General features: G+C 39.7%; 1 protein-coding gene across 1 annotated transcript in view; it reads left to right on the top strand.

Annotated features, from left to right (window-relative positions):
- The window catches only part of itga9 (integrin, alpha 9), a 55,055-nt gene that overhangs the window by 13,200 nt on the left and 27,154 nt on the right, over positions 1-14,701 (top strand). The window contains exons 11-15 of the mRNA XM_059359724.1: positions 2,696-2,790; positions 3,634-3,724; positions 4,017-4,062; positions 4,169-4,332; positions 7,081-7,241. Coding sequence (XP_059215707.1) covers positions 2,696-2,790; positions 3,634-3,724; positions 4,017-4,062; positions 4,169-4,332; positions 7,081-7,241 — 557 coding nt within the window. The remainder of the gene's footprint in view (positions 1-2,695; positions 2,791-3,633; positions 3,725-4,016; positions 4,063-4,168; positions 4,333-7,080; positions 7,242-14,701) is intronic.

Raw genomic sequence — 14,701 nt, 5'->3', positions numbered from 1 at the left:
AATATGTTTTGGATAAAATAAACCTAGTAATTAATGCTAGCAAGGTTTGAAACAGTAAGCTAGTTTTGCTCAAATAAATACTTGTATTTCTGTGTGTTTTATAGTTGTTATTGCAACTTTCAGTTTGCAAACTGTAGCTTTATCCATCTTTATTCTCTGCTCATTGGCTTTTTCACGTACGTTAAAATTAAAAAATACACAGATCCCTTTAAAATTCCACGTGATCGACCAAATTCTTGACTAATCATTCCCATCCCTAGTTTCCACTCAACTTCCACTTATTTGCTTGTTTTGGAGCTTTTGACTGTATCACATGGTTCTCATCGGCAGGAGATTTTCGCTCAGTTGTCACCGTAGATGTTCCATGTTGCATTATTCTGAACTGGGGATGTTTGTTGTGAGGAATCTGGCAATACGATACATCCTAGTTCTTCTTCTTCATTCTTTAGATATACTTAAAATAGTGCTTCCCAACCTATGGGTCGGGATTCCTTCAGTGGGTCAAATCATAAATCTGAACAGTCATGAGAAGATTAATGGGATGAGCAAGACAAAAAGGCAAACTTCTGTTGCTAATTTCCCCTTTTCCCTTTTTTCTATCATTTCTGTGAAATGTTTGGATCCTTTTACCTCTTTGAGCTGTAAACAGTAATTCAATAACCAAACCTGAGAAGTTAAAAGAAAAAAGGAGCTGATAGGAATCTGAAACCTGCGACAAGGGGTCATAAGTAGTGACTGCTTTACTTTAAGGGGTCAAAAGCCATAAAGGTTGAGAACTGCTGACGCAAAAGACCACACTGGAGGTTCAACATATTTACGTCCATTAAACACAAATCACTTGTGCTTTACAGTTGTGTTGACCGTTTTTACAGCCATGAAACAGCTTCCTAATTTGTAGACAGCCACTGTAAAAACTTTATGCGACTTAAACAGTGATGATATGTTATAGTATTACTGTTAAAATTAAATAATTGTTGTGTAGTGATACAGTGTCTGATACCCTGAACCCTCTGATGGGTTTATAGGACATGTTTTCTTTAATAAAATTGCTAAAATACACCATTTATCATATAAAATCTGTAAAACCAGAAATCATCATATTAAAATATAAGCTTGAAATAGCATAAAATGTTATAAAATTCCCTGCATTATTCATTTAAAATGTTGTCAAAAATTGGACGAATTTTGCACGAAGCAGATCCTGTAAAAAACATTAAATTCTTTAGTACAGTTTTGTCATTATTGCTGTGTAGTTCTCCCTACATATAGTCATGATTGTACTGCTTCCATTGAGGTGCAGGACTTATGTATTGCTGTTAAAAACATGGCCACAGTGAGACAAGAGCAAAAAAACAACAATCCTGAAACAGCTTGAGGGTTCAGGGAGTTGAGAGAAGTGAGTCTTTTAAAAAGCTCTTTATGAATCAGCTTCCGCAATACAAACCAAAACAAAGATCATATTAATTTCCCCCTGTGACTTCAGATGTCCTTGGATGCACCAAATGTGAGGTCCATAAATCCAAAACTACTAGTATTGTCCTTTAACCACTAAGCTATCTCTGGGTATGTAAACCAACACTGGAGCCACTGGTGAGAGGTCAGAACTCAGATGGGGGTCATGTTTTTATATGTATAAGTCTTGTGATGGCAATGGCAACCACTTTACAACAGTATTCAGTGCTATTAGTGTAACATTGTCCGGTAGCCATGCAACAAAGCTGTTTCCTCTGTCATCTGGCGAGGAATAAAGTCACACAGTTTAAATAAATCCACATCAGCCCACAAGCAAATGTTGGCTGGTTGAGATTCTCAGTAGGTGCAACAAAACCCGTCATTTTCACAGACATTTTGTTTGAATTACCATGCGGTGAGGGGGATCTTTAGAAAATATTGCCCTCTCTCACCCTCGTGTGCACAGAGTCATCCAGATGGAGGCCAAATTATTCACACAGACATACATTTACGCTGTCTGTTTTCCTGGCACTTGCATTGGCTTGGCTGTGAGGGCTCGACTTGGCGTCCGTCTCAAAATCGAGGGCTGGAAGCTGCTGCCCGGTTTCATCTCCCTGTGAGATATACGCCTCGAGGCTTGCAGCCTGGCACAAAGTGTGCGTATGTGCGGAGAAAGATGGCAGCTGGGAGGCATAACTCACCCTGCAACTCGTCACTCTCGGAGTGTCGAAAGAGCCAAACTTGCTCTGACTGACATGCTATTATTTACAACCAAAGTGCTACTTTTTAATTTAGTAGAACTACTGCAGAAATCACATTTGGTTTCACTAAGCACAAATCACTTGTTTAATTTTCTACATAATAAGTTCATTCACGTGTGTGATATTTACTTAAATACAGGGCCATTCTTTTACCATTTCTGCTTTGGTATGCTGCACATGGCATGGAAGTGTTTTGGTTTATAAAAAGAAAGTTTATATATGGACTTTCTGTGGAAATGGGATAAGGAGACATTGTTTCAGTGCTCTTGCCAGCACTTTATGGTCTTGTTTCCACTCTCTCAGAGGTCGCAGAAGTTTTTATGGCTACTAACAACACTTAATTGTCTATTAAGTCTCTTACTGTAACAGCTTGTTTCCCAGGGCTAATGAAGGTTTTGTACAAATTCACAAACACTTTAAGCACTCATTCATTTCCAAGTTGACCTTTTACAGAAACACATTTTGTACTTTGTTTATTTCAGATGTAGCCATAGGAGCACCTAAAGAGGATGACTATGGAGGAGCTGTTTATATCTACCATGGGGACGCCACAGGAATCATCAGCAAATACTCAATGGTAGGAACTCCTCCTAGGGTCACATAACACGACAATATCATGTTGATTTCTTTCAATTTATTTTCTATTTAAGCAAAGGAATATCTCAATTCCCTCATCTATAGTTTGAGTAGTTGCTTATAGCTTCACAAGCTAAATTTAGATGAAGCACATGTGTTCACCTTGTGTTTGTGAAGGAGCTGAGTAATGTGTGGTAACATCGCAGGTGGTGATGTAGCCTCGGGAACACATGAACCAGGAGCAAGCAGCTCTTCATGTGCTTCTTTTCTTATTAATGATTACAAAGTATTTCAGTTAAAAATCCCCCTTTTACTGTAAACATTACATCATCACCAATGAGATGTTTTGAACAGTGGTGGAAAAAGTATTCAGATTCCAAACAGTCTCACTTTGGAGTTCAACCATTCCCACAATGACAATGCCACAAAAATGTATTGAAAACCAATGTTTTTGCAAGATTTCAGGTTAAAAAAAACATAACTGACAATGCTTTAATGTCCGACTTTTGCGGAACCCACTCAACTAAATTAATAATAGAATAATTGATATTAAAAACAAGATTTAGTTGCAGCATGTAGTACATTCTGCTTGTGGAAGAAGCGCCACTGCATGTTTTTATACTCAGCAATTTGTCAAGAAAGAAAGTCAACTAATAACTCTTGAAACCTCAATATAGAGCTAGAACCTGGAGGGGGCTAGTAGGGCTGGGTATCAGTACTACAATAATAATTCAGTACAAAGAAGTATCAAAACTTCAGCAACAGCAACAAATCATACAATGTGCTCTTTTATTCCCACATTGGCTCACACATGTTATTTAAAAGCTGGTATCATCTGTTACAGAAACTGTCTGGGCGCAGTGTAAGCCCTGGTCTGCAGATGTTTGGCCAGTCTATCTCAGGGAATGTGGACATGGACAACAATGGATACGCAGGTAAGATCATACCAGAGGCTTAACCATATCAGGACAATAGGAGGAAAACATCAAAAGGATGAGATCATGAAATATTTGTTTTTTTGCCCTTATCGTTTTGACTCTCATTCTCTTGCAATAACAGTGCAAAGACTCGTGATAGAGGCATCTTGTTTACTGCATTCCACAGCCGGCATTCAGACTTAGCCAGCAGGACAGTTAAAGACCTCTGTGCATTGTTTTGGATTTGCAGATGTTGCATTATTATATCATCTATATGGCTTTCCTAATCATGTTAATATTTTTCTTACAGATGTCACTATTGGAGCTTTCATGTCAGATAGTGTGGTGCTGCTGAGGTGAGTAGCTAGATTCTTCTGTGTGACACTGCACTATTTTGTTCTACTTGTGAGTCACTTTAGTCTCTCCCACGCTGTGTTCACGTGTCGGTTGGTGTGGTTGCAGGACACGACCTGTCATTACGGTGGATGTCTCCATCTTCCTGCCTGTCTCCATCAACATCTCTGTGCCGCAGTGCCACGAGGGCCACCAGGGCCACCTGAACCTGAACTGCTTCAACGTCACCGTCTGCATGCGCTTCAGAGGAAGACAGCTGCCCGGACAGATAGGTGAGGACCGAGGAATCCTACAAAAGCTGTCAGTCCAAAGGGACACTAAACTACCTGTGACTGATTTTACTCGGATAGATACCACTGAAACAAATACATATTTCCACAATACAAAATATTTAGCAGACACAGGCCCAGGAGATGATTAGCTCTGCATAAAGACTTGGCTCTCTCTAAATAAAATAAAAAATACCAACACCTATACAAGTACTACAGAGACTGTATCCCAAATCTGACACATCTGCAATGCTGCACTTTCCAGTGTTTCACGTCATTTCGATTAAGATCGCCACCACCTGTGTAGGTATAATTGATTTATACATATTTAACAAACATGTGAAATTTAATTTATGTACATGGAGATTTACATGTCTAATTACAATACGAAAGAAAATCTGATGAGAGAAAGCAGTAAGAATGCTTGGGCCACAATCTTAAAAGTACATCTTTATTTTTGCTGTACTGTATTTTATTGTGAAGGACAGAAATACGGTCCAGGTGTGTTGATAACGATGGTTGATATTGGTGTTATTTATTTGGCTTACCCAGAAACATCCAATTGCCCCCGAAAAACTCAGCAGCCCCCATTGTTTTACAGCGAGAAGATCCAAATGTCCGATTTGAGATACAGTTAGCGTACGGCTAATTTACCGGCGTTAGCATCCTTTTGCTGACTCTGGTAAACCCAAGCCTAATTTACACAGTTAAAACAATATACAGTTAAAAACATAAGAAGTCAGACATTATTTTTTACACCATTTCATTCATTTAAAGCATAACATGATCATTTATATTAGTAGTTAATGTGAAATTTTGATAGAATCTTAGCTGAACGGTGTCCGATTTGGGATACAGTTACATTAGTTAATATGTTGTATTGAATTTGTTTAATCCACACAACCATAAATGTAAGAGCGACAAGCTGTGTTTATACTGTGAGTGATTTACTTTTTTATTTTTTTTGGTGACCAGTGCCCAGGCACAGTGACGTTACTGTGTGTTTTGAAATTGAATCTCACAAACCATAACTCTCAGTAATAATGTGTCACTGGTGTTGATCATATGGAGTATATTTTGGTGATTTTGTGTGTTGTGAGGAAGTGAAAATCATGCTCCTTGAACTTTTGGTGGTCATTTAAATGGGGGAAAATTGTAAACACGATCATTGTGAGCAATTCTCCCCATGCTCGGAGATGGTCGGTGTGGTTAGCCTTTGGCCCGTGGCTGACTGTCAGTGCGTTTGGCCGACGGTTTACCCTTCAGCCTTTGCTAACTGGCTCTTGGGTGCGGTGCCTGTTGAGTGCTGAGGTGCAGTCCTGTTTCAGTGTTTGGGTGTGGTAACTCACAACCCCCCCCCAGGGGAGCAGGAGCCCTGTCGTTACATAATGACTACGTCGTGGCTCACAACAATAAAGCCTCTCTGTTTAGCCGTCTGGCGAAAACCACGGAAAGTGTAGCACTATGTGTTTGGTGACTCCCTTAATGAAACCTTCCTTTGCCTCCTCTGGAGTGAGCTCATGGCGTTACCTCTGCTTGATGGAGGAAACAGTAGGCTTTGGTCCGACTGGGGTGTGTTGCCATCCTATCCACTGTTTTACCAGTGTGACACCCTTATGAGGCAATTACTACAGACTGAGACTGATTCATTCAGAGGAATGAATTTTAAATGGCCAGATGCCCATATATGGTCTTCTCGGAAATGTTGCTAATGTTGCTTCATTTCTCAATTCAAAAATAGATTTAAAGTGTTCTATGTCTCAATGTCACTAAGGCCAGGGGTGGAACCAGCAGGTATGTTGTTATTGAAATGTTTAATTCACTGTAATACTAGTTCAGCCCCACCAGCTGGAAAATCGACTTCCTTTTTTGTTAATCTCTGTCGTTTTGGCACAAATCACAGCATCGGCCTTCATTATTAAAATGGCTTAAAGGGATAGGGTGGGATTTTTTAAAGTGAGGTTGTATGAGGTACTTATCCATAGTCAGTGTATTACCTAATGTAGATGGCAATCAGCTCACCACAATTTGGGTGAAGTAGTCGTAACACAGAAGCTAAGGATTGTACTGCTGTGGATGGGGGCAGCAGCAAAATGTATTTTGGCCACCTGAAAGAAATCATTATCAGTAAGTGTATGGAAATTTTAATCTAATGCTAATATTTTCACTGCTTTACTTTGCTACAGACAGACTCATTTAAATGTATGCAGGCAGGAACTGAAGCCATTATCTATGCTCTTGAAATGCACCAAACTCCATTGACTAAAACAGTAATTTTAGCTTGCATGGTACAGTTTGTTTCTGTTATCTCATGCTAATCGAGGTAAAATTACTGTTTTTGTCAATGGACTTTGGTGGCTTTGAAGACAGCATAGATAAAATAATAAATTCCTGATTGTTCAAGGCCAATGCTAAGTTGATGTTCATGGTGGTATGAAAGCTATCAGCAAAGAGATAAAATCTACTGAAATTAGCTCTGTTTTCATTACAGGCCATGGAACAAAGGGCTCTTGTTAAGTTAAAGTAATATCCGATAATTTGACCAAGAAATGTCAAACATGTTCCCATCTTTCCTCTGAGTCACTTTCATTTCACTGCAATAAGGGATAATTTATTTTTACCCAAGTTTTGATGGCAGTTCCCAGAAAACCAAACCCTGCATACTTGACGTGTTTCTCAAGATTATCTTTACTCAAAGAACCATCGCTGTCAGATGATGTTATGTGTAACAGTGTTTCTGTCCGTTCTCAGAGCTGCTGTACAACTTGACAGCTGATGTGGATAAACGACAGAAGAGCCAGCCTTCCCGGGTCTACTTCACTCAAAGCGGATCTCAGATCAGCCAGATGAGCCAGCAGCTCAGCTTGGACATCAACAGGGAGGAGTGCCAACGATACACCGCCTACGTTAAGGTAAGGCTGGATTTTGTGGTCGTGGCACTGAGCTGTTTGTGTTGGGTAGTCCATGTCCTCAGCTGATCCCTCTTGCGCTTTCACATAACCTTGAACATTCTCACTTTGCAATGTTGACGTGCGATGTGAGTTTATTTGCTCATGTGGTGTGTTTTTCTTTCTTATCTGTTTATGTGGCTTTTGGTTGGAGCATCAAAGGGCGCACATTTCCTGCTAAAATGTTTAGACAGATCAAAACAAGAGGAAAATTAAAATGTCAAGAGAAATTAAAAACCATCACATATCTCATAGTGGAGTAAGAGCAGGGGGCTGCTGCAGCTGAAGGCTCCAGATTAGCAGGCATCTGCTGGGAAGCTCCTTACGCTACCCCGCTGGGCGAGGTTAAAGGTAACAGTCAGGCGCTTGATGGTTCATGAAACCCTGCTGCTCAAATGTGCGCCTGCAGAAGCTGACAGAAACAGGAAACAGAGTCGCCTTTGTCATCGCATAGTCCCTCTATTGTGTTCCTGTGCGATTTAGCCATGTAGCCTCAGAGAGGGTTCCTCGTCCTGAGGGCACCATCCATGTTTCACCTCCTCTCATGCGGAGGCCCGCTGCAGGCCTGTAAATTTCACTGGCATTCTTAACTGTGCTCTCCAGGCGCTTTCACTGTGGGAGGCTGAGCTGCTGACTGAGGGGGGCTGTCATTACCACGCCTGCCTGTCTTCCTTCAACCGCTCAGACTGTAATGAGTGGATATCACACTGAGCAGTTGCAGCTCCTTTATTCATCACTGCTCACACATCACAGTTATCAAGGTTTATTCAGTGACGTCAGGTGTGTGTTTATCCACGCTCTTCAGTAAACCTGGGTGGAATAATCTAACATTTCAGATTTAATTTTTACTTATTTCTGTCTAAGTTTAAGCACACAGATCATTAGCAGGAGGGTAAGACATGTAAAGTAGTGTTTCTGCCCAGAGTAAATCGGACATTTCAACACTTGAACCAAACATCTTTAGGTTTGTGGGTGGGCGAGTGAATTATCACCCAGTCGTAGCTCGTAGGTGCCACATATCTGTGGCATCTCTCTAGCTGTGAGATAAACACACTTGCACTTTAAGTGCTATCCATCAGGCTACATGTAACTTCAGGGGTGAGTTGTGTTTTACAGCTAGAGGCAATAATGTTACTGGATGAAATAACACTTTGATGTTGGTGAAGGAGAAGTTCTTTTTTGGAGAAGTTTGCGAAACATTAATGCAGATTTACGAGGGGTTGTGTGCTGAACTTTTTCAAGGCTGGGTGCAGTAACTTCCTGAAGTCTACATCAACTTGTCGTTTTTACGTAAAGATAATGTACATTTTAAAACTGGGGTAGGCAATTTTCTGAAAAAAGGCAAAAAAAATCTGCAGAATTTGAAAATACAGCCCTCCTCCTGAAGATCTTCTCTTTTTGTTATTAGCCCCTTCCATCAGACAAGTTTTGTCATATACAGATGCTTTAATTGCAAATAAACTGGAATCAGTTATTACACACATTTAAAAATTTCTCTCAGACAACTTGAATTATAATTTATTAAAATTATCTTAATTATCTGAAAGGTAATTAAGCTTTTTTTTGCTCAATGATGCAAAATGTTGTGTTTTCTTTTTTACTTTGAGAAGACAGGCAAGTTGTTTCCCTCTGTTTCCAGTGTTTAAGCTAAGCTAAATTCACCATTTCCTGGCCCCAGTGTATGAAAAGATATAAGAATGATATCCATCTTATCGCCTTATTCTAGCAACAAAAGTGAATTGTGAAATCTGTTTCCGAAAATGTTGAACTAGCCCTTTAACAGTTAATATTTCAGTTTACAGATGGTGTAGATGACATGATGTCTTTGGTTTGTTGGATTGGCTTGACTGAGGTGTGAAGTGCAGCATGGTTGCCACTTTTCCCTGTGTGGATTATTTTTTTTCTCTATAAGTGGCCACAAATTCCACCTGCTCAGCATCTAAAAGTAGAATGTGAGATTCCCAGATTCACTTGAAGCTGAAAAGCCACACAAGACGGTAAAGGTGTGGCACCCAAATTACAACTTCACCAAGCTGTTTACATGCTGAATGTTAAGATATGTATGAAAAGTAAAAGGGACAAAGATTATGACCTGGCATGATAACTGTCTGCCCAGAGTCTTCATCATCATACAGTATAATGTTGGTGCTGTAGAGAATAGCTAAAGAATCACCATAATCAAAGGTGATCTGGCTCCGCTCTGAGATGAGTCTAGTCTGCTTGACCAATCGCATCATTTATCTTCCTCATGTGTCTGCCCACATGAGCCAGTTCTCCCATTCCCCAGAAGAGGTATGCTAATGGAAACCAGCTGGTTGCCCCGACTGCATCCTCAAGGGTGGGGTAAGGGGGGAGCTGTGCACCCCCGCCCCACCCTCCTCTCAGCTAAAACATACAGTGAAAACACACGGCCGGGGCTGGCGTCACAGCAGGGTGCTGGGCTGCTGTTGTGTCAACTGGAGCTGCATGCTGGCGCTGCTGATGGAAAACCCTCACGTCAGGGTTGATTGCTCAAGCTCTGATGCATGAGAGCTGGTGGAAGCAGGCCATGAGCTATTCTGAGCCGCTCTCACGTTTGACCATCTGTCGACCCCATTTGTTGACTTTATAAATGATATAAACACTTTTAAAGGACCTCAGTTAACAGCCAAACTTAATAAGGTTTTGTTGTATTCGTTCACCATAATGTACTGTACATGCAGCAACAAGACTGTAACAGACATGCTCAATTTTCACCATCTGAAATCAAGTAAAAAGCTGGACCGGCCACTCAGTAAATCATGCAGTGTTGAGAACACAACAGCAGAACTGGAGTTACTGAGAGAGCACAGAGTACAGAAGCTAATAGTTCAGACTCTAGTAATTCCTGCTGAAATTATGCAAGTCTTTCATGTTGATCATCTTAAACATGTTTTCATTGGCATCGACCAGCATACCAGCCCTCCAGATGGTCTTTGTTTGGTTATTTTTAGCTAAATAAACTCCACGCAGGGTTTTACTGGAGTTGTACCTCACATTTAGGAAGGGAAAACATGCAGTTCCTCGCAGTGATGACTGATGAATGATTAGGGCTCAGATGACCAGAGGTGCTGTGTGCGTGAGATGGCAATGAGTCATTTAACAAGAAATCCACCGACTTTTACCAGAAATTCTTTAGTTTGATGTGTTGTATTAAGTGATTTTGATCACTTGGCATGGAATACTGGAATGGTAGTGTCTCAAGTTGTGGTGAAATAGTCTAAAGGTTTCGAGTGTTATTCATGATCTACTTGACGCCTCAGAAATTAAACTTTATTACAGTGGTAAAAATATCTACATAGTCGCCCCTTTCCATGAAATTCTGTAATTGTGACAATGTGATTTATTATTGAAAGATACAGTCTATATCTTCTCAAAACTTTATTCGTCAATCTCCCAAACACATCACAGTGAAAATGAAACCACAATGAGCAGGGGATTGTGTCTGAAAACAAAATTATAATGTTTGTTGTGCTTTCATTATTATATTTATTAACTTTTTTTTGTGTTAACTTTTTGCGCAAACTACAGCAGAAGGGGGGGGATGTTTCATTATTTTTGCAGGTATGTGGTCATAAACTACACTATCTGACAAATTCAATTTTAAAGATTGTTCAATTTTGACCGAGCGATGGTACTAGATAAAACCTTAACTCCATGTACAGATAAGAGGGCTGATAAAGAGTCATTAGTCTGGTTAATAGAATCACAGCTTCAATCCTTTTCTATTGAAAAAAAAACACTCTTAATTTCTAAGTTGTTCGGCTTTATTAAACCTCATTACCATTTCTCTTTAAAGTCATTACCTGCAGTAATTTAACATTTTAAAAGGTTAAAGATTGTCTGTTTAATTCAATTCATATGATTGTCTGTACCAAAAATCACAGCAATCCATTCAGTATTTGTAAAGGCATTTAATTTCGAACCAAACATGTCACCCTCATGGTACGGCACTAGAGGAAAGGCAAATCATCCATGATATGTTGTTATATTTTAGTCTGGACCAAAGTGGCTGATTGAGCTATTGATGCTGTCATCCACAGAGTCCACCAGCTAAAGAAATAAATCAAATCAAATAATGAAATGATAAATTGTTCTGATCATGTTCTGCACTTTGTTTATGTATGTTTGCATGCTATATGTTGAGTGAAAGACATCAGTGTCCACAGATTTAAATTGCAACAGGTGTAATGTCAATATTACAGTGTGACATATGTCTTAGTATAAACCATAAAACATTCATTATTTATTGTGTCGAGTACTGTTTAGTTCGAGGCTGGCTTTACTGCTCACTTAGCTTTGATTTATTGCTCATCTTAGTAAACACATTTTAACTCTTCCTTTGTAAGATGTTCTACACTTCTACTGTGATCTATACATCTCACGGCATGTTTACATCTTTGGCAGTCCATCCATCGTCATATACATGTCCCCTCACAGCGCACGTGAGCCTTGAAACCGTGCCAAGACCTAACTCCATTTGTGGTCATGAGTGGTATTGTGTAGCTCTGTCGAGGCATCGCCGTCTCCAAGGAGGAGCTAAAATAGACATTTAAAGCCCTGCCTATAACAGTTGTCTGTTTAATTTAGCTTGTAAAGTATCCTGCTCACTTTCCCCCCATGCTTTCCTCTGGCCTATATTCCACTGAGCATGTGCCCTATATCTAATGTCCCACAAACATTTGCTCGGTACCACCGGAGTATTTAAAGGTCCACCAAACTTTATTGTGATGACTGCTGCTGTAAGTGAAGCATCTGCAGGATGAACATTTATCTGTCAAAGCTAAATGCAGCAGACCATCCCCAGTCTTTAACGACTCAATGGAAAAACTAAAGACATGTTGGATATGAGCAATACAATGCATGAGATTTTCAAACTGATGAAGGTCTATGAAGTTACAGAAGGAACCAGGTTCTCTGTATCATTACCTCTGCAAATTCAATTGAAAGGAGCTAATGTTTTAAACTGCTGGTGTGTCTGCTTGTTAGCATCATACCGTAACTCATTTAGCTAAATGTGGCGGACAGAGACATCATTTACATGCTATGTTTTGTTAGCTATATTTTGTTGGTTATCGCTGCAGATTGAGCAGTCAACCTAATGCAAGCAACAGCGGTGGTCATTTCTCGAATAGGGAGAAAAAGTATGTGTTCTTCTAACCCCTTTGCAGAGTTTCTTTTTCTTTTTATGCAGGAAAACCAAGTTAAACAAAATGTTTATTGTAGAAGAGTATTTTAAATGCTTTGTGTGTGGAGGGGGACTATTTTGTATTTTGTTAGCAAAAATGCCAAGAACGTTTTCTTCGCCTTTTACAACAATGAAACAGAATACTTTGGGTTTTGAACTATTGTTTAGTCAAAAGAAGCGATTTCAATTTGCCAACTTGGGCTTTTGGACTTTTTTCCTAATTTTCTGACATTTTGTAGGCCAGTGAGCATGGATTCTTCTATGTTGTTCCAAAGGTCTTGATATATTGATGTTATATTCTGGAGGGTTTTTCTGACCATTTTTATCCAATTTTCAGTATGAATGAAAATGCATTATTCAGCACCAAATGTGTGTAACAAATGGTATCAACACAAAAATTGCTGCAACAACTTATGGGACATAATTGAACATGGAAATGGACTTCAGAAAGCCGTTACTAATGTTATGCCTCTTTATATACCATATTGATAAATAAATAAATAATTAATTAAATCATATTTTATTTATTTTATTTGACCAGAACAACATGACACACAGTGCTGAGCTGCATCTCAAATGAATCTTCAGGTTCACAGCTTTCAGATGATGTTCACCACTTCTATGTGGCATTATTGTTGACCTGCTATCTCCCCCTAAACATCCACTGCTCACACCCACCAATTCTAAAAAAAAAGGGCCACAAATGGTAACTGGTTAATTGATTAATCAAGAAAAAAACACACCAAATTTAGACTATGATCGTGAAGTTCATCAGATAAAAATAAATTTTTCGAGTGCTTTACCCAAAAAGATATAGTGCTGGACAAGAAGTATGGTTTTCAAGACATGATTTTGAGACCCACAAAAATAACTGACAGACTTTTCTGTGATTTACAACTTACCGTACAGCATTTGAACTGTGTTATGCAGTAAAATCCACTAATCTGTTCCTCTAAAAGACTTTAAACAAATGTGAAAAATCATTTACGCTTACTGTTTAACCAAAGTCTGGTCTCCTCAGATAAACAGGAAACCCTGGAGAGTAAAGCAGAGCAGGAGTTCCTGTCGCTGCGTCCCAAAGAATCTCCCGTAAGACAAAGTCTCAGAGCCTCAATGCTGTCTGGCACGTGGAAACCCAGAGCGGGGACCCTGCCACACTGCCTGCTTTGTTTGCCTCTTTACAGTTCAACAGAAATGTGCAATTCCCTTGATGCCGTTCCCCTGGTTTCATTTACCTCAGGCCAAGAGAGCTGATACAATGAAAGTATATAGCAGGAAAGTAATCATATCCAGCTGTCTTCTATTACACATGGCAGCAAGTCTATTTATAAAGATATAATGAGAAAAAAAGGCAAAATATACTAGCAGTGCAGTGCGATAATAAATCGAGTGGAAAATGTCATCGACAGTGTCATGTGAATAAGTTCAGCTTAATGCTTTGTCTCCAGGTATTAGTGTTAATACCATTCAGTGGATACTAAAGAAGAGCTATTCAGGTTAATTTTAGCTCGGGGTAATATTTTGGTCAGGATTTCCCTACATGGTCGTGCCAGAGTGAACATTAAACAGTTCTTCTCCGGGCTTGTTTTGGGAGTGCACAGCCAACAGACTTTTGTTTCAGTAAAATAAGTCAAATTTCTCATGAAGTTCCTCTCATGCATGCATGTGCACTGAATATATAAGTGAGGTATTATTTTTGGTATAGCTGCTCATTAGACCTGCACTGTGTTGTTGCCATAGTAAATCCATCGTTGTTACTCATATCAAGACTGACCAAAGGTTAGGCAGATTTGATGATTTGTTGATTTTGGCAGCTAAGCAAGGCTGGGCAAAATGTTTCCGCAGTCTTTTGGCCGCGCTGCTGCCACACGATGCCACCGCAAGGCAACGTAATGGGTGGCCAAGTCTGACCACAATTGAAAGAGTTTCTCTTGCCATGTTTCCCACTTCCACTCCAGAGGAAACATGTATGTGTGCGTGTTGGATCATAGCGTCATGAGTATGATAGGGCCTGTGCTTCCCTACACGAGACAAAAGGCTGTTATTACTTAATCACTTGGCATCATCACAACACTTCCTTAGAAACCTGGCGGCGACCCCGTTATCATTTCCCACTACTTGACCCATTTGTTAATATTAGTGTATATTTCTGATGTGGTGGCGTCAACATCAAACTCTGCTTCCTGTATAAACATCCGCCACAAAGGAAGTAGAACAA

This window comes from Centropristis striata, chromosome 20 (genome assembly GCF_030273125.1).
Source record: "Centropristis striata isolate RG_2023a ecotype Rhode Island chromosome 20, C.striata_1.0, whole genome shotgun sequence".
Classification (NCBI taxonomy): Eukaryota; Metazoa; Chordata; class Actinopteri; order Perciformes; family Serranidae; genus Centropristis; species Centropristis striata.
Note: the sequence above shows the minus strand (reverse complement) of the source record. Positions and strands in the feature narration are given on the sequence as shown.